Here is a 21423-nt window from a genome sequence, read left to right on the forward strand (position 1 = left end):
TTTGTCAACTGATTGCTCCTTTTGAAATGTTTCAAAATATTGAGCACACAAGACCATAACTGACTGACTGAACCAACGGAAAGTATTGCAAGAAGTAACTCTTTATTATGTGTTCTGTATTTGACTGAATTACGCCTTAATTGTACCGCTTTCTATATGGTTACTCACGTTACAAACGTTTCCCCTTTTCTCTCAGGAGGAACACTTTGATTCGGTAAGTCACACTTGACTAAGCAACTGACTTCGAAAGCTGTTGTCATTTACAAGCTGGTCAATCAAACTCCATGGCCTTAGAAATAACCTCAGGCGTTAAAATTATTCTCCTAATTTCTCCTAAATTCTAAATTCTCCTAATTACATATTACTAAACCCGAGGACGGTTGATTGATTCTTTTATTTTCCCCATTTTTGAAGAGCATAACATATGTACAAACACATGTAAACAACTAAGTATTGCATTCGAATGCATGGTTAATATGCGAAAACAAACCCAATTGTGACCCTCTAATTATGCGCAACAAATTTACGTATCGAATCGTACACTACATGTGGAAATGGATTGACCGGGACATTGTCTTATCGCCGTTTTTACCCAACTTGATGTGGATTTGACAATTTATGTTAAATAACCGCGTTAATACTTAGATTTCTACTTGACATTTTTTGGCAGTATATGGTGCAAAATGTAACGCCCCAGGGGCGCTATTTAACATGGGTTGTCGGCGAAAATCCCCACTTGGAATGGTAGATGAAACAACTTATTTTCAGCTGAGCCACGGCAGGCGTCATATTTACCTCCCCGGCATAAAGTCTAGACCGATACTGCTGGAAACAGTACAAAGTATAGTAAGTCGGGATATCAGCAGCAACCGGTAATCGAACCCGGATCGCTGTCGTTGTAGTCCAAACTGCTAACCACTGCGCCACTGTCTCCCTGATTAAACAGGGGGATACAGAATGTCAATAAGGTAGAATGATGACCAATATTTAAAACAGACACTGCAACCAAAATTTTAGAAGATGATTTATATACATGTGCGATAGAAAGAACTTGTGCTTTACTTTAACTTGTTTGATATGAAAATTAAGATTTTATTGGTTGGGTCAAGAATACCTTCGACATTATCTAGGACCCACCAAGGTCCCTCGATATCTATATGTTTTACTTTATCTGTGTATATGTATACATTTATAAATAAATACAGCTATGAGACTGCCACATTCCTTGAAGCTCGATTTCCAAGTGGATACGTGTATTCATCATTTTTAACAGAAAAATGTTGTCTGCTGCAAAAATATGCACCCAAAGTTAAACTTATAGTTAATGAGCATTGATCGTAATTTCGCGATGAAAGCCCCGAAGAAGTTTTCTGTTGTATAAATAAAAAATACGAGAAATGAGAAAAAAATTTATTACGTAGACATTTCCGATTTTAAATTCAAGAAGTACTAAATTGTCAACCACAAAATGTGGCAATGTACGGTAAAAATATATAGCTTTAGGATGAAAAACAACATGTCTATAATGTAATGTTAGACTACGCCCTTTGTTTATCATAACGATTATTCCTACGGTCATAGGGATGTGTATATATATACATGTATTACTGTTATTTATTCATAGTTATAAATATGCTAAAATAACACTAATCTGCCGTGCCACTAATACCTGATACATGTACCCCGGCTGTCATGAAATTTGCATTTAATCTACAAGACACTGGACATCAAACAAATATAACATGTACAATTTTAAGTCATGCATAATGATATGGTGAATTGTTATCACTTTTAAAGTATAATATTTAAGGCACATTATTAATACTTTTGAAACAGGATATATTAAACTGCAAATCAAATCAGCAATAACGAATTTACCTTGACACAGTTTCAAAACTATAATTATATTTAAAATAATTTTTGTTCTGCGTCTTGATGAAATCAGTTATCTGATGAAACCAAATTTGATTTAGTATATCTACGATTACATTTGAATAGGAACATGATCGAAACATATCTATATTGATATGAAACTGGTTCGTGTTCAGACTTGTTGAAACCATCTACTTTGAATATTCAGGCAGTGGTCATGGTCTTCTTCTTCTGTCGCAACTGAACATTTTAAATATGTACATGTTTCATCCAGTACTTGTGTCATGTAAATGTCTTTCTTTCTTTCTTAAGCATATCCGCAAATTTTTCTGCGATTGCCATAACTGGTGCGTTCGTGTTTGCTGACGTCACAGAAGGAAATACAGAGGCATCACAGACGCGAAGATTCTTGATTCCTTGAACTCTGAGATCTAAATCTACAACTGCAGTTGGATCACCTTTTATGCCCATTTTACACGTACTTGTTGAATGATAGAAATTATGAGCAATGTGACGTATCATGCATCTCCAGAAATCATCAGATCTAAATTGATGATGAGAGCAAAAGGACGCTTCATTGATGCTTAGATCAGCACCAAGGCTTTTCATTACTTCTGTGGAAATTAGTTCCTCAAACATTCGGATACCAGCTAACAGGTCATCTTCATCTTGCTTGTTTGTCAGATGATTTGTATCCAATATCGGGCTATCAAATGGGTCGGTATTCCGTAACCGTACGGTTCCTGTGCCCCTTGGATGCAATAAAAAAATCAATACAGCAAATCCAGGTGTTTTCATATAAGGGTTAATTAGCTCGTTCGAAACTGATTCATTGTAATTAAACATAATACTTTCACCAAGAGTAGTGGGTATTAAAAACATCATAATATCTGGTCTCTCTTTTCCCATTTTTGACTTGTCTATATGCAGAAACGCTACAGAGTCAGCCAACGAAGATAAAGGGCCAGTCCCAAGCAATGTGTACTCAACCAGAGACCATATTCCCTGTGCTTTATCTTTGTCGAGATGGATTGATTGATTGGAATGATAATATTAATATGGTCATCGAATTTGTCTCCAACAGGTAAGTCTTGTACCAAAGGTATGTCTAAATCTTGAAGGTGACTTTTAGGTCCTATGCCTGACAACATTAATAACTGTGGTGAATTGAATGCACCTGCTGATACTATAACGTCCCTTTTAGCCTTTACAAATTGTTTTCTTCCCTGCTTGATGAAGTAAACACCTGTCGCGACCTTTTCTTTTATCTGTATTTTTGTAACAAAACTGTTAGTAGCAATGTCAAAATTTTGTCTTTTACCTGGTTTACCAAGGTATTCAAGCCCTGTACTACTACGCACTCCATTTCGGACAGTATTCTGTACACGACTAAATCCTGTTTGACTTTTACCATTATAATCTGTCTCCATGTATCCCATTTCCTTTCCTGCATCTATAAAATATTTAGACAATTGCGAAAAAGGTGATGCCGATACAGCAATTGGTCCACCTGTGCCATGATAATCTGATGTTTTCAGACTGGGGATTTGAATATCCTCGGCCTTCTTGAAATAAGGAAGTAGGTCATTATAACCCCAACCGTTACATCTATATTTCATTTCCCATTCCTCAAAGTCAAACGGACTGCCTCTCGCGTATATACAAGCATTTATCGAACTTGACCCTCCGAGAACTCTCCCTCTATTCAATAATGATGTTTGGTTTTTCAGTCCAAGAAACATTTCTTTTTCTGTTTCGCTTTGATAGTGCCATGCTAAATTTGAATTTACAAATTGAGAAGTTAACACTGGTATATGCATATTCTGGTCATAATCAAAGTGTTCCCCAGCTTCTAGAAGAAGAACACTATAGTTTGCACCCTCCGATAATCTTGACGCGAGAATGGAACCAGCAGATCCAGCTCCGACTATGACGTAATCATATTCGTCTCTAATTTTATCCAATACAATAGATTCGCCAAGACTTGGTTTGTTCTTATTGACGAATACCGTATATCCTACTGCCAAAACAACAACAATAAGGGCAGTCAGGCTTTTACATTCCATTTTATTTTATATGAATATAAAACATAGATGTGAATATTTACTTAAACCAATTATGAAGCGAAGCACTATAAGTCGATCATTTAACAGCTGTTTAGACCTCTAAATGAAGGTACATCTGTTTAATATTTTGTATAATTTATCATCCAAAAATGTAACGTATGTAGAAAAACTATAGTATTTGTTTCATATTCTCCTACTGAAGTTAGCTGGTGCGGAACGCACGATTATATCAAATACTTTTGTCCATAGAAATTTTCTATTTTGTATTCATTCTTTTTACGTAGCAATGTTAATTCTATCAGATATTTATAACTAACTTTCTTTTTTCCTTTCGTTGGTGCAACAGCAGGCGTCGAAGGAAACGTGCGTCCTCTGGTTTGTACAGCTGCAGCTGTCGAAAGGTATATGCGTCCTGTGTTTGGTGCAGCTGCACCTACAGCTATCGAAAGGATCATGCATCCTCTGGTTGGTGTAGCTGCTCCAGGAGCTGTCGAAAGAAACGTGCGTCCTCTGGCTGGTGCAGCTGCAGCTGTCGAAAGGAACATGCGTCCGTTTGTTGGTGCAGCTTCAGCTGTCGAAAGGAACATGCGTTCTCTGCTTGATGCAGCTGCAGCTTCCGAAAGGAACATGAGTCCTCTGTTGTTTTCTTTGGTACAGTTGCACCTGCAGCTGACGAAAAATACGTGAATCCTCTGGATGGTGCAGCTGCAGCTGTTGAAAGAAACATGCCCCCACCCTGGTTGGCGCATGAGCAACTGAAGCTTTCGGAAGAAAGGAGCGTACTTTGGTTGCTGCATTTCCAGTGAACCTACATCTCTGGAAAGGAACATAGGTCTTCTGGTGTGGTCAACTGCACCTGTAGCTTTCGAAAGAAGCGTGCAACCTCTGTTTCTTGCAGCAGCACCCGCAGCAGTCGAAAAGAACATTCGTTCTCTGGTTGGTGCAGCTGTATCTGCAGATTTCGAAAGTAGCGTGCATCCCCTAGTTAATGCAGCTACACTTGCAGCTGGCGAAAGAAGCGTGCGTCCTCTGAATGTTGCAGCTGTACCTGCAACTGTCGAAAGAAGCATGCATTCTCCGGTTGGTTCTACACCTGCAGCTGGCAAAAGAAGCATGCGTCCTCTGGTTTGTGCTGCTGTATCTGCAACTGCCGAATGAAGCGTGCATGCTCTGATTGTTGCAGCTGCACCTGCAGCTTTTATACAACGCGTGTGTCATTTAGTTTGTGTAACTGCAGCTTTCAAAAGGAAACTGCGTCTTTTGTATTTGCTGAGACGGCTGTCGAAAGAAGCATTCTTCTTTTGTTGGTTTAGTGTGGAAAGAAGCGTGCTTTCTGTTATTGATACACCTCCACCTGCTGCTGCCGGAAGAAACGTGCATCGTCTGGTTTGTATAATTGCAGCTGCAAGGTATATGCGTCCTCTGGTTTGTGTAGTCACATCTGCGGCTGTCGGAGGAAACGTGCGTCCTGGTTGTGCTGCGGCAGATGTCGAAAGCAATGTGCCCCATGTGCTGCTTTGTGTAAAATCAACTTTCAAAAAAAACGTCTCTGTTTGTGCTGCTGTGGCTGTCGAAAGAAAAGTGCATTCTTTGGTTTGTACGGCTGCAGCTGCCGAAAGAGACGTTCGTCCTTGGTTGTGCTGCTGCAGTTAAAACGTGTGCCCTTTGCTATATAGAGTTGTATTAAGTCACGTGCGTCCATCGGTTTGTGCAGCTACTTACGGTGAAGCCAGTTCAGTGTTTTAATGACATATTATTAAAACAGTATGTAGAATTTCAAAACTGACCTCTCAATAATTTCATTGAAAATTTATTGAGTGTTGTGTTAGAATATTTATTACACGTATGTAATAGTGTATATATTTCACAGTTGGAAGAGTAAGTTACCTATTTATTAATGGCATTTTTTCAAGGAATTTGGTATCGAGCATTACTTTATTTAGAGTTTACTATCATTTCATACATACTCTACAATGAGAAGTTACAATGAAAGCAAAAACAACTCTAAGAAAACTATTTAAGGTCAAAATACCCATTAAGATGTTGGATTGTCAGTTGGTTAAAAACACAATATATTTCTACAACTTACCCGTTCCTTTTACGAACACAAACTCCTATAAAGCTTATTTAAACGGTCAACGTAATAATATAGAAATACTAAATGCTGTTCCCGACTTTAATATTTTTCTATCTAATGAGGCTCAACCATATTTGTTGAATACACTCAAAAATTAGAACTATTCTGTGTATACTGTACGGTCTTAAAATTCACGATTGCTAGACTTTTTTGAAATATTTATTTAGCCTTCGTAAAATACTTACTTAAAATTCAGATTGAATTTTTTATATCTGCAAACTTGATTTCAATGCCTTTCATTCGCCTGTTCTTGTCGCGCTTTGAATTAAAATTTATTGGAAGATCCTTTGGAAGGATAGAACGCAACCTAGTAACATCAATATCAGACTCGCTGTTCATAAGAGTAAATGCAATGTGCAACACCCCTCACGCTTCCTAGCAAATCTATTATCTTTTATCCATAAACATAGAATGGACTACTTGATCCCAAAGGACACGAAAACAAAAAAGACACTGCATACAAGTACAGGGAATTTGTTAAAGCACTTAAAGTCTGATGTTGTGGTAGTTGTATAAGAATATCCTTTGGAAGCATAGAACACAACCTAGCAAAAATGATACCAGACTCGGTTGGATTGAGGCTGTTCACGAGAAGTAATTAAATGTACTTAACCGGAACTCTATTATACAAAACAATTGAGTGACCGCCATGTTCCCAAAGGTCCATAATATACAGGGAGTTATTTTACAGCCACCACTCGTCACTTTAAGGGTACTCTTGTTATAAGTAATAGAATCTTTGCCGTCTTCAGAGTACAAAATATAAATATAAATCTCATTCTATTGGCCTATCTGCTTACTTGTCATTTCTATTTCCGGTCAAGGCAAAGGAATCAAATTATTGCGTGCTACGTTGCTATAAATTGCAAAAATTAAAATAATAAATATTTTTTTTAGTATTTAGCTTGCAAACAGACAGTTAATTAAATACAGTTGAAAAATCAATGTTCTTGCCGAATGATAATTGCTTTTGAACTAAGAAGATTAATACAGAAAGAAAGGAATGACTCAAGCTTTATATTCTAATTTTGAGTTAAAAAAATGTATTAGAAATTGTGACTTTTAATACTATGTTATGCATATGACTAGAACGTATTCTACACAATGCGTTTGTCACGAAGTTCCTCGCAAAAGTTTTTTTCTAATATAGATTTAATTGCTTTAATCACCCTTTGTAAAATTTGAGGTATTGAGTCTAGATTTCAATTATAGGACTTATGTTTTGTTTATTGCACGAAACGTCTTTAAATTTCGTGTAAATGTTACAAAATGCGATTTCAGCTTAAGGACAATAATATTTTCATACGAGAGGGTTTCAGCTTGCACGTGTGAAATCCGTTATAGTAATAAATCACTCGGCATCTTGTTGTTGGTCAAGTTTCATCAACTTGCCCTTTAAATCCACTTAATAATTTAAGGACTTTATAGAGCATTCTGTAGTTGTCTCTTTTTGATTTGTCATTCTTTAGATCGTTTGGCATTAAAGGGCAATCTCACTAAGTATTCAGCACTTTATTACATTTCACAGTTTTCGTTAACTGAGAATAGAATAGAACGAAAACTAGGTGAAGAGAAAAGTGTGTCACTAGTCTATGCCATTGTTTACTTCATATGCAATACAGACCGATTATAAACTGGTAACATGTAAATAATTTAGATAATGCAAAATATTGTTACTGTTTTACATATACATGTGAGAAACACTTTTGCTGATTTTTTTTCTGAACACTGATATCTCTGCCAAATTTTAATATTAGATAGCATGTTAAATGATCAAATTAGTTAAATAAATTAACAGTTACAATGAAACAACCTAAAAATCGAAATTAACTTAAATGTCACTTCATGGTGAAATTCGAATGTGTTAGAACAGGACACATTAATATGGTGGCATTTATGTATTTCAAATTATTTCAGACTCATTTTTCAATTCCATTTTTCAAGTACATTTACATTTGTATTAATAATGGAACATCTGTTAGGTTTGGACCCTTAAAAATCATCATTTCTCTCCGGGTCGGGACCTGTGAAAAATTCGAGTTTTGGTTTGATGTTTTGGACCCGGATATTTTGCATGTAGTTCATGCTAGGATGGTCCTAGCTCATCAAGCACTGACCGACATTAGAAGAGGAAACGTTGCCAAAAATACAACGTGATATATACGAGCTATATGCTTATAACTAAGTTTAAATCGTTACCGTTTTCAATAAGTTACCAATAATCGTCCATGTCAAAACAAAATCTGAAGGCTATGTTCTTAACCCTTATCATGCCTGGCAAGACTGATTATGCCTTTGCGACCAATGTAGATCATGATCAGCCTGCATATCCGTGCAGTTTGATTATGTTCTGCACTGTTCGCCATCCAGTTTATATCGTTTTGATAAGCACTCCTTTTAACAATTGATGGTACTATCCAAATTGAAAGATGAACAATTTCATTATAGAAATTTAGCAGGGTATGGGTTAATCATTAACACATAACACAGACACACAACAGTTTATAATTGAATTTTACGTTGCCCTTGGTTGAATGGCACTAAGCTACTTCGTCATGGTACCTTTTATTGAAACGTCTTAATTGTCCCTATATCATTGTAATTCTCGGCCTTCAAGTGTTACTTTGTAAAATTACAATTATCGTATTGTTATAAGTAAAGATATTTGTTAGAGTAGAATAAACTCTTCAGGAGATTTATAAAAACTGTGCTGCACGTTTCTGCTAATCAAAGCTGTCGTATTAAAGTTATGTTTATAAACGCTTTTAGAGTCTGTGCATTCTGGATAATATGTATTATCAGCATGCTTCATCTTGAACTGGCAGAGGAACATGTATGCACATAACGATTTGATTATGATCAAAAAGTCGTTGAAAAATTTAATGAAATGGATCAGAAAATCAAAAGGGCTGAAGAAGAATTACGAAGGCAACGGCAGCTTACTGACAGATTTTTCACTGAAGATGAAGTATTAACATTTACGTAATTATAATTACGTATTTTATTATACATTTTTGAATCCTTAAATCTGCTTAACATTATATCGGCTTAGTTTATATGTGTACACGCGAAAATCTTCCAATAGTTTGGTTATGGATTGTATGTTGAAAAAAAAAAACAACAACATGTCTCTCTAAGAGTGGATAAAGATCTGTGTACAAAAAGAATTATCATAGTAATTTAAAAAGAGTTTGCTTTGAAATGTGCTCATATGTTCGTTTAGAACGTTAGACATTTATTGAGTACAATGAAAAATGTGCCATTTGATTTATAAAAGTAAGACGTAATTATTTCTTGCAGAGATATATGGAACATTGTTGAAACAATATACACTCCACACAAATTTACAAAAGAATCCTTCAAATGAATAAAGGCTATGTGCATGTATGTACAATGAGCGAGGATAACATCAATATCAGTAAAATTGACACTGTAAAGTTCAATATAAAACTTAAAGCTATTTTTCTGCATAATAAAAACGGTACTCCTAACCTCGTACAGTTGTATTGTTGTAATTCATATAGGTTTCTATCTTAATAGGAAGTGGTTAAGTGTATGTTAGATGGGACCGGAACATATGTCCAGAACACGCTGCAGCTATATACAACGATATATAATATATCATATTTACTGACCCTTTTGTCTGTCCAGATTGAGAATCAGGAAGTTATTGTTTCGGGTGTTGTGTGTGGTATCCAAAAATTACTGATCCTCTGACCTGTATTCATGTTTGAAACTATCAGACACCTGCAAAACCATGTTGATATTGCTAAAAAAACCTGATCATTGATTTAAGTAACTGACTGATATACTTGTATATAACTAAATTGCTCTTTGTCTGAGAAACTATGTTAAATCCAACTGATTAAGTAAAATATTATACTTTTTGGCTTCTTGGTCATTTTTGTTATACTCAACTGTCTAACATTTAGCAAAACAGTGTTTGTAAGATTAAAATCCACAACTTTATTTTTCAATACACCTATGTGCATCTTAAAGATATGCAACAATACTTATATTCTGGGAAAAAGAAAGACTACACACCACTGCAATTACCTAAGACTGATAACTTCATAACGAGAAAAAGTAAACGTTAACAGTGGATTATTACTGCAAAAGTTTCTACATAAAAAAGTATTCATCATCTTTTTCTAACAATATACTATACAAATACAAATACATGGCATTTATATAGCGCAAAAATTATAAAATATTTTATTGCGCTTTACAATTACATAATATACATTTAAAATATCTACACACAAAATATGAACAGAATTCTAGAACTTAGATTTAGCGATTTGGACATGTATAAATACTATTTTACACCACTTCTGATATTTTGTATCCCAACAAGACTACATTCATTGTTCATGAAACTGACTAAATAAATGTGTTTCAGTTTTGATCTAAAGCTGGCTTCAGACTGAATGTTTTTCAGATAGGTAGGTAGATCGTTCCACCATTTGGGACCAACGACTGCCATAGATCTGTCTGCTAATTTTGTTCGCCGTCTAGGGATGTTAAAGTTAGTGTCACTTTGTGAGCGAAGTCTGTATCGTTGTCGAATAGGTACAAACATTTCCCTCAGATATACTGAAACTGTACCATTGATGACACGGAAGACTATTACTAAGACTTTGAACATGACTCTAGCCTTAACTGGAAGCCAGTGTAATTCTTTTAGAAGTTCGGCACTTAGTTTTTCATAGGAAGCATTCTTGACTACTCTAGATTACTCATGATTTTGGACCGCTGTAGTTTATTGATTTGGTAGGCTGGAATTTCTGTAAATAAACTGTTGCAGAAGTCAATGGGAGAATGAATCAATCCATGCACTAATGATTCAGTTGACTTCTGTGTGAGATGTTTCCGTATAGCCCTAAAGTTTCGTAACTGCACATGAGCTATCTGACACTTTTTCTGAATGTGATGGTAAAAGTTGAGTGTATTGGTCATAGTTACACCCAGGTCTCTGACATGATCGACGCATTTTACGTCACACCCACCAACGTTTACACTTGTGATGTTCAATTTCGCTAACTGTTGTCTGGTTCCATACATAATTATTTCAGGTTTAGACTGATTCATTTTCAGTTTGAAGGTTGTCATCCATTTTATGATTTCATTGAGACAACTGTCGAGTTGTTTAAGAACAGTTGTCTCATTTTGAGAATTTTCTGCTTGAATTTTGTATACCAAATTCATCTTGAAGGATTTGAATCAGTATCAGGATATCGATGGTATCGAACGCTCCACTCAAGTCGACAATGACCACGATTGTTATTTGATTTTCATCTATGGTTTCAAAAAGATCATTATACATTTTGACCATTGATGTTTCAACCCCATGCTATTTTCTAAAGGCACTTTGGTAGGCTCGTAGGAGATTGTTAGCTTCAATATGCTAATTGATTTGATTTAGAGCAGTCTTTGACGACAAGGTGAGTTTAAACCATTTTAATTTCGTTGAAACAATATCGAGAGGAGCTGAAGCTAATGTCAGGTATGTTTATTAAATAACCTGTGGTGAGATCAAGGCGTACCGTACATGACATTATAAACATGTGGTGTATCTCGATGTAGTCGGGTCGTAACCTCTTAGTAAACATTTTGAAATATCATCTAGTACTCCTAATTATATAATATGGTGGCAAAGATCTTCTTTTATAAACAGGCGAAAGACCTCGAAAATGTTATAGATCACTGCCAAACTACATTTAATAACATGAAACATTTATATATCTTTAACAGCTATATATGCCTGCTTTGTTTGCTTTATTAATGTCACATTGGTTTACTACATTACATTTTATTCGGTGTTGAGATGGGGTTGAAGAAGGCCGTAAGGCGAATTCCATTTCCTCCCTCAAACCGCTTTTTTTTTCAAACTGAAATAACGATCATACTGCTTGGCTGTGTTTTACGTTTCCAACGAATGTATTCAAAGATTTAATTTACATACGGGCAAGACCTAACAAGTGCATCTTTTGAAATAATTTGCAACTAGAAGTATAACAATGATTCTAAACGAAGCCTAAAATAGCTGGAGACAAATTGGTCATTTCCATATATAGCTGCTGTCTATTTTCTCTTTCTGTGCATATCGCAATAATTAGATTTCTACGCTTTGGGGGTGTATTTGCATGATAAATGCCAGTCCTAAATAGAACTTCATTTCAGCGTTCCTATTCTGATCTTCAGAAACTGTCACCTGCTAAATACTTCAAACTGGTAGATGGTCATTGTTATAATCATATTGGGCGAAATGCTTCACAATAAGGACAATTTTATTTTAATCTTCCTGTGTACCACTCAGTTCAGACTTATTTTAATACTTTAATTAACAAGATTTGATGATAAACTGGACAACTGCAATATGGTTTGGCAGAATTTATCATATTTTACACGCCTTGGATTCAACACAGACAACTCATGTGTGCGGAACTTTAGTAAGTATATCCAACCGCGGTATTTATATTTACTTGTTAAATTCTGTTATATTTGACAAATGTTTACCAAGACGAAGAGTAAAAATATTGGTGGGTGCTTTTTCGGAAATGGTGCATCTTGATCACGCTCATAGATATTGTTTGAAAATACATTCAACGTTTGCATATATCTACGAATACAGAATTTATTGTTGGCTATAGGTGTACATCCAAGATGAAATTGACCACCGGAAGCTAAAGTTCCTTGGTCAACAATGGCTTCCGTCCTTTGCACGTTTTATAAACGACAACAACATGCAAGGATTCATATCGGATATCATACCGAGTTATATCATACCAAAGCAGGATTTTACAGATGTCATAACCGTGTATTTGTTTTCCATGATGTTTCTAAATAAGTATTGGTAAAAAGGTATTATTAAACATGCTTCAATGGAAATACCATGAATGAACTTAAGTGATGGAACATGGCAGCTTTGAAAGTTAAGTAAAAATACCTCGTTATTAGACCAAGGCTGTATATTTGTAATAACAGCGATTGAGATTTTCGCGGACATGTACTGCTATAAAGCAACCGTTTATGACAGTTTGCTGTGCACTCTGTTACAGTTCCCGAGAGAAATTGTGATAGATATAATCGAATTTTCTCAAGCAGACGTATGGTGTCCATGGATTACGTTAAATCCTGAAGATCAAATTCAAACACTGTTATTCCAACCCACAAAGTTAAACGATGATTGTCCCAATGATAAGTATAATGGAAAATACATTAAAACGTTTGCATGCTTTCTTTAAAACTTATTGATATACGGTTATAATTTAAACAGGACTGGTTTAGTGTACTCAGATAATATTGCAGCATTATAACATGTAATATCTGATATACAATTTAAGGAATGCTTTGTACATGTTAATAATTTTTAAAGTGTTCCTCTGTATATGTTACACTTCGCTTCTGTAAAATAAATTGGCGGATACGAATACTGCTTTAATATAAGAATGAATATATGTGTATTATTTTTTTTTAATATTTAGGCGAATCAGCACCCTGGTTTTGCAATTAAGCCCAATTAAGTATAGGTACACGTTTTGATAAAAGACATATTTGATTTATGTGTTATTATTGAAAGAATACACACTAAAAATGTTTCACTTCGGGAATTTGGGATCGTAGAGCTCATCCATTGTTATCTTGTAATGATATGTTATATGTTGTGCCAGAGGAAGAAAATAAAATACAAAATAGAAGTATAATTGATGACTTGTGATGTACTAAAAGGAAGAAAATAAGATTCGGAATAGAAGTATAGATAATTGCTTGTGTTGTGCTGGAGTAGGAAAATAAGATTCAATGTATAAAATAAAAGTATTAATGACGATTTGTATTAAAGAAAGAAAATAAAGATACATTAATGATTATAGAATAATAAATGTCCTAGAGGAAAAACAAAACGTACGAAAATGTTTTCCGTTAAGATATCGAGGATTTCGATAACGTATATTCAAAACTGTAGCTCGAAATGTTGAAATCGTTTTGTATTGAAATTCGGACAACTTCCCGCTTCAAATTCAGGAACAAAAATAAAAATGAATGCAAATATTCTGAATTTTGTAAGAAGCTATTCCACAAGTGATGTTATCTCGTACAGAAATAGATATTTTATCTGATTCTAAGATTCATTATAATGACATAATCTATCTCTAGGTGGTGATAAATTTCTTGTTCAAGGCGTGTTATCTGGTGTTATGTTTGTATCATGTGACACTTTCATCAAGATAGTTACCGTTATAAATTTTGTGATGTTCGCGTATCTCAAGCAGTAGATAATATACTAGCTTTTGAAAATAATTAAATGGTAGTGTGTAAATTGGTATACATCTGAATATGCCTTGACAGTACCAATTAACTAATTAGCAATCAGTAAAACATGTATTTATGCTATAGGCAAGCAAAACGCTTCCTTACATATCACAGTTTCCATTTCCATTTGATAATGCTCATGCAGATATCTGAAAATAATAGACAGGAATTCATATTCCTGCATCTTGAAAGAAAAAATGTCACGTTATTATTACGTCATAAGCAATATCACACTGGGTGGTCTTTGTCTCGGGCAAATCACAAAACATTTCGTAGGTTTAGATTTGTAATGAGTTTGTAAAACATGTAATTTGCAAAGACCCAAAACAATATATAACAAACACTATAACCAATTCTCATTACATATAATACTGAACAACTCGTATTTCAATACATTTCATGTATTTCGATGTGCAATGCATGCACTTGATGCAAAGTGCAAAGACATATTTACATACAATATTCAAATCTGCTTAGGAGACCACCTATATTAAGCAAAAACCTGTGTTGTAAGACCATTAGTCCCTCTACAGAGCATTTCATATAGATTGAACCTGTATTAAAAGACCACCTGAAGTATGAGAAAACGTATTTGCTCTCCCTTAAGTGGGCTCTTAAAGCAGGTTTCACTGTACATAAACTTGTACAAAAATGTCCGTATCCTCTGACAGGTCATTAAGACTGGCAAGATATAGATAGTTTTTACTCGCTCGCATACTTGGAACAATTTCAGGAAATTCTTACATGCAAGCCCTGTCAAAAGCACATTTAAAACCTCCCAGTTGTGCTTCAAGCTTATTTGAACCACTCTCAAATCCGCTTCCTGGAAAATCCAGTACTTGTGTCATAGAATGAGAATGCGTGGTCGTGACCCTAATGGGGCTGGAACCCACAACTCCCAGATTAAGCGGTCGACACCCTTAACCATTAGACCACCGTTCCCCTTAGAAAAATGATTTAAGCTGTTTATGATTTTTTTTATTTATTTTTGACCGCATCCAATTTTTTTAATTTCACAGAGTCATTAAAGACTTACTGTAAACATAGAAATTTCATTTTAACATTGTTCTTTCTCAGTCAAAAAAAAATGTCTTTGTGTACCGGTATATTTTTGACAGTAGTAAGTATCTAAATGTTTGTGTCCGTGTTATACCACAGTCACACATACGGCGCAGATAGCTACGTTTAGCTACGTATAGAAACGTAGTAATTCGTACCGATCCGTACCTGAGCCGTACGAATTGGTACGGATTGATACGTGTTACTACTTTAAGGTACGGCTCAGGTACGAATCAATACGGATCAGTACGGATGACTACGTTTCTATCCGTGGCTAGACGTAGCTATCCGCGCCGTATGTGTGACTGGGGTATAACAGAAGTGTGCTCATTTCAGTCTTCTCTCATACAGTTTTAAGTTACTATTGTCACAATCTTCATACTACATTGAAATAACAAGTGCTGGACAATATGTATGAGTTATAGTTCAGATTTTCTAAGTATATAAAGGGCCATAATTCCGACAAAATGCAGGTTAGAGTTATGGTTCTTGACCTACATTGTCCCCTAATGATGATAAACAAGTGTGCAATGATTCAAAGCTGTAGCTCTTATAGTTTTTGACAAAAAAGGTGACCTAAACAAAAGTTGTAAACAATAAACTTAAAATTTCTAAGTGTTTAAAGTTTCAAAGCTGTAGCGCGTATAGTTTTTGAGAAAAGGCGGACCTAAACAAAAACATTTTAACGAAGAAACTCAAATTTTCTAAGTACAAAAAGGGCCATAATTCTACCAAAATGCATAGCAAAGTTATGGTTCTTGGTCTAAATAATGGCAAAGTTTCAGATCTTTAGCCCTTACAGTATTTGAAAATAATTGGACGCCGACGCCGACGATCAAGTGAAGACAATACCTCGTAGATTTTTTTTAAAATGTCAGACGAGCTAAAAATAAAACAACAACAAAACAACAAACCTCCCGTAAAATGTACTTGTTATACACATACACATATTCATTTTATATATCCTTACAAAAGTGTCTTAATGTGTGCCCCTACCGCTTTTCAAAATACTTTGACCTTAACGGGGTCAGATTGCAGAAAACATTTCTCACAAACCACTTTGAAAAAGTTCTGATACAGTTTCAAACTAAATAAAATAACTCGGATTGACAATTATTATGTTAGCGGGTTACTTTAATATATGCAACATATTTACTGATACGTACTTTACATACAACTTTTTTAAAATGGATTAGAGTATTAATTAAGATTAAGTACGTGATTGCATAATTCGGTTTTGATGTAAAATATACATTTTATTAACGATAGACTTTCTAAACGTATTGTTAATTGAAAGATTTCAACAAACACGTAGATGTATCCATTTACAAAAATGTCCACCACTTATACTGTAACTAATAGTTTGCAATGATTAGGAGTCATGCTTTTATCACATTGACATCAAACAAATATAATATGTACAATTTTAAGTCATGCAAAATGAAATGGTGTATTGTTAATACTTTAGAAGTATTATATTTAAGGTGGAATGCGCCTAATTTGAAGTTGTTGGGTTCCGTTTCGAAATTTTGTTTAATATAAAATTCAGCATATCCCTCATAGAATGCGTATTTTCCTTTTTTGATATTTCTGTAACTTTTTCTCTACAAACCTTCAAACACGACTATTGACGTCCATTTTTTTATGAACCGTTATTTCACGTCCGTCAGACTGTTTTCTTAAATCGTTCTGTTCAGTCAACAAGTATCGATTTGCTTGTTTCTCATCATATTTTCATTTAAAAATGTCTTTGAAATGGTGTATAATTTGTGGAGATTATTTTAACGTTGAAGTCGATATTTACGTTCAAGTGACGTCAGAGCGACAAATATGACGTTTAGTTATGAATAAAAAGTTTGCGTTAATCTTGTCTCATGTAAAACCCAAACGATAGAATTTGACAAAAAACTAACATGATCATGAAAACTTTCTTTTCTGTCGATTGAAGGAAAAAATTATGGGGTCACCGAATTCATTTTCGCGTAAAATTACGTTACGCTACCCCTACCCCCAAATAACAACATAGCTTAGTTTGGCTGTTTTTCTGATATATCTCTTTTCAAATCTTAGTATTTTACATTCTGATTCATCAGTTGTTCACTACAGGCGTGAAACGAATCAAGGAACGTGAGAAAGAGAGCTTTCCTTTCAAAAGAGGTCCTTATAACTGTAAAATTGGCGACTTCATTGAGAAATGGTTTGAATGCAGAATGTATAACATACGCCAATACGACAACGTTGCTTAAAATACTGATCATGTTATTTTTGAAAGTCGCTTTAAATATACTTTCTATATGATAAAGCTTATTTTTTTCAAATTTTTCTTACTCAAAGTACCAATAAACACGTTTTCCGTTGTAAAACACTGCTAACATGAAGAATATTTGCATATGCAATTGTGTTTATTGTTCGGAGTTTTCACACTTGAAACACAAACAGAAAGCATCATTATTGTACAATATCATTGATCAATACTATACAACAGATTCAAATATTCTAAAGGTTGTAATTCCAGAGGTATGACCCTTGACTCAACCGCCCCTCCAAGGGAGTAAAGGTTGTTTGTATCTTGTTTTTCTTAATATTATCCCTAACCCTCCCTAAGTACGCACACACGCACGCACGCACATCCCAAGGTCTTACATTTTTACTATTTCGTTTCTTACTTCACCACCCTAGTAACATCTGACCATAAGATAAGTTGCCATGGGCTTGCCCGGTTAATTACCCGCTCCACGCATACGTCCGCATAATTTGATGGCGGAATTTGGTTTTACGGGTCAGAGTTAATTTTTCATTATTTTGAAATTTTATACCACAGACGCTATTTGAAATAAATCATAACTTCTACAAGTTCAGTATTCATGATATAAGAGAGGTTTCGTTGAGTTACAGCGAGTGTCAGTCACAACCGCTGCTTTCTTTCTTTCTTTCTTTTACCCCATCCGCTTAGCTCAGTAGGAGCGCAGATCTATGGATCGCGAGTTCGGTCCCCGGGTAGGGCATGCCGATTTGATAGAAGGCACGTGTCCGAAATCATTCGTCCTCCACCTCTGATTTATGTGGTGAAGATAGAAGTTATTTGTTGAGAATACAGAATCCAGGAACACTGCTTAGGTTAACTGTCCGCAGTAACGTAGAAAAACAGAGCTTAACCAAAAAACAACAACCCCCCAACCCCCTCCCCAAAAAAAAAACAAAAAAAAAAACAAACAACAACAACAAAACATCTTTCTTTTTTATGTCATGGAATGTTTTCTTTACTCGTATTTCTTATGTTTCTAATATTAGGAAACAGTATTATGTATGGAATATGTTTCTATTATGTGTCTATGAATACAAGGATAACATTTGTACACACATCTCCGGAGAGCTAAAACCTCTTTGCAAAGGATGGGGTTTCTATCTAGCTAAGTTGCTAAATAAATTAACCTTTTCAGAGCAACAGCCTCCGTAGCTGTTTTCCCGCGGTTATTCAGGAGGATTCACTTTATTCGAAATCGGGGTGTCCGACTACTCTCCAAACAATCGAAATATTTCCAAAAACGTAAAATTTGTAATAAAGTTAGATAAAATAATGTTTACTCGAACATGATGTTATAATTACCTAAAGGCTTTCTAAATTTTAAAAAGTTGTATTAGCACTTTTTTCCGAGTTATGTGTTATGTTAAAATGAATATTTCTCATTTTCACCTACGTTTTACTTTTTTCGTACTGTGCCGAGGTTGGCCAGGTTCTGTTTACCCCAGTATTATTTTCTGAAGACTGGTTGTTGTTCGAATCGGCTTCATTAAGAATGCACCTATATTAACTAATAAGATATTTATGGCATATATTTATAATGTAGGCCTATATTTGTTTGCCTCAGTTCTATTAGCTGCATGTGATGGAATTATATACTGGTACTTGTTAAAATTAAAAGGCTGTGATAATTCAAATAAAGGATTTTCACTATATTCTGTCGTTTTTTTTTTAAATTTATTTTTGTAAATGTTAACAATGTAATGTGCATCGACACATGAGTTTTCATGTATTATTATTAACTTGCGAGATGAATTATTTCACTTGTAACGTTGAATGAAATCATTAATAGTTGTAAAGGCCTCTTTTGATTAAATTCTACTTAAATAGGTTAACCTTTACCCTGCTAAATTTCTATAATGAACTTGCCCATCTTCCAATTCGGCCAGAACCATTAACTGTTAAAAGGGGTGAATACCAAAAAAGTACTGACTGAATGGCAAATAGTGCAGATCATGATCAGACTGCACGGATATGCATGCTGATCATGATCTACACTGGTCGCAAAGGCAGAATCAATCATGTTCAGCATGATAAGGGTTAAAGATGAGTTTGTCTTGATCACGAGAATCAGAAAATCCATTGAATTACGCATGTTTTTTATCTGAGGTAGAAGTAGAGTAATGTAATTCAGCGCAAAGGGTAACGGGGTGTTGATTTTGTCGCATTCTCATATATCAAATATAATCTAAACATTAAAATCTGAGTTCTACACAGATATTATTTCGCTATTGTAACAGAGTTTTAAAGGCTATTTTGATTTAATTTTACCAGGAAAAATAAAATAGTAGAGTTTATCCTAAAAGGAGGAGATACATGAAAAAATACTCAATTGCGCTATCTTGTGATTTGGGGGTAGGGGTAGCGTAACGTAATATTACGCGAGAACGAATTCGGTGACCCCATAATTTTATTCCTTCAATCGACAGAAAGGAAAGTTTTCATGATCATGTTAGTTTTTTGTCAAATTCTATCGTTTGGGTTTTACATAAGACAAGATTAACGCAAACTTTTTATTCAAAACTAAACGTCATATTTGTCGCTCTGACGTCACTTGAACGTAAATATCGACTTCAACGTTAAAATGATTTCCACAAATTATACACCATTTCAAGACATTTTTAAATGAAAATATGATGAGAAACAAGCAAATCGATACTTGTTGACTGAACAGAACGATTTAAGAAAACAGTCTGACGGACGTGAAATAATGGTTCATCAAAAATGGACGTCAATAGTCGTGTTTGAAGGTTTGTAGAGAAAAAGTTACAGAAATATCAAAAAAGCAAAATACGCATTCTATGAGGAATATGCTGAATTTTATATTAAACAAAATTTCGAAACGGAACCCAACAACTTCAAATTAGGCGCATTCCACCTTAAGGCACATAGTCAATACTTTGAAACAGGATATATTAAATTACAGTCAAACCAAATCAACAATAACAAATTTACCTTGACACATTTTCGAAACTATAATTCTATTTAAACTAATTTTGTTCTGCGTCATGATGAAATCATTTATCTGATGAAGCCAAATTTGATATCAACTGAAGAAGACTGTATTTTTTCATCGATGTATTTTCCAGATTTGCTGATTATATGGTATATTACTTTTAAAGTGTATAAGTAAAACTCGAAACGTCTACAAGCTTCAAATACAATATACATTTAAAATAAATTAAGATTTTTATATTGCCAATAACATGTACTTATTGTAAGATGTCAATTTTGTATGTTCACATTTGTTACCAGCAGTGCATCCATTCACACTGATTTGCGGATTTTGTCAGACCGGATCACACTCGGCGTAAGATCCAGACCTAGCAAATTCCACTATAGCGGTATATAGCATTACATATCAAGGTGCTGTTATAATAACGTAGTATATGATTTCTGCCGCTGTTAAAAAGCATAAAAGACAATTGATAATCCTGTCACTATTATCCTTTTACATTTGAATAAGATTTAGCTGGTTAGGTCAGGAATCTCTTCGACACTGTCTAGGGCCCTCCTCAGTCCCTCGATAGCTATATGGTTTATTTTATCTGTGTACATGTATACATTTATATATAAATACAGCTGTGAGACTGTCGCATTTCTTGAACGTAGATTTCCTAATGAATACTTATCCTTTTAACCAGAAAGTGTTGTATGCTGCTAAAATAAGTATC

The 21423-nt window shown here is 34.7% G+C and overlaps 2 protein-coding genes across 2 annotated transcripts; both read right to left on the reverse strand.

Moving 5' to 3' along the window:
* Positions 1-2154: 2154 nt before the first annotated feature.
* Positions 2155-2781, reverse strand: LOC128546451 (glucose dehydrogenase [FAD, quinone]-like). The gene has a single exon (XM_053516992.1). It carries the CDS (start codon positions 2779-2781, stop codon positions 2155-2157), a length of 627 nt encoding a protein of 208 aa, XP_053372967.1.
* Positions 2782-2807: 26 nt separating this feature from the next.
* Positions 2808-3938, reverse strand: LOC128546486 (oxygen-dependent choline dehydrogenase-like). The gene has a single exon (XM_053517055.1). It carries the CDS (start codon positions 3936-3938, stop codon positions 2808-2810), a length of 1131 nt encoding a protein of 376 aa, XP_053373030.1.
* Between the last annotated feature and the right edge of the window lie 17485 nt (positions 3939-21423).

Source organism: Mercenaria mercenaria, chromosome 1 (assembly GCF_021730395.1).
Source record: "Mercenaria mercenaria strain notata chromosome 1, MADL_Memer_1, whole genome shotgun sequence".
NCBI classification, from domain to species: Eukaryota; Metazoa; Mollusca; class Bivalvia; order Venerida; family Veneridae; genus Mercenaria; species Mercenaria mercenaria.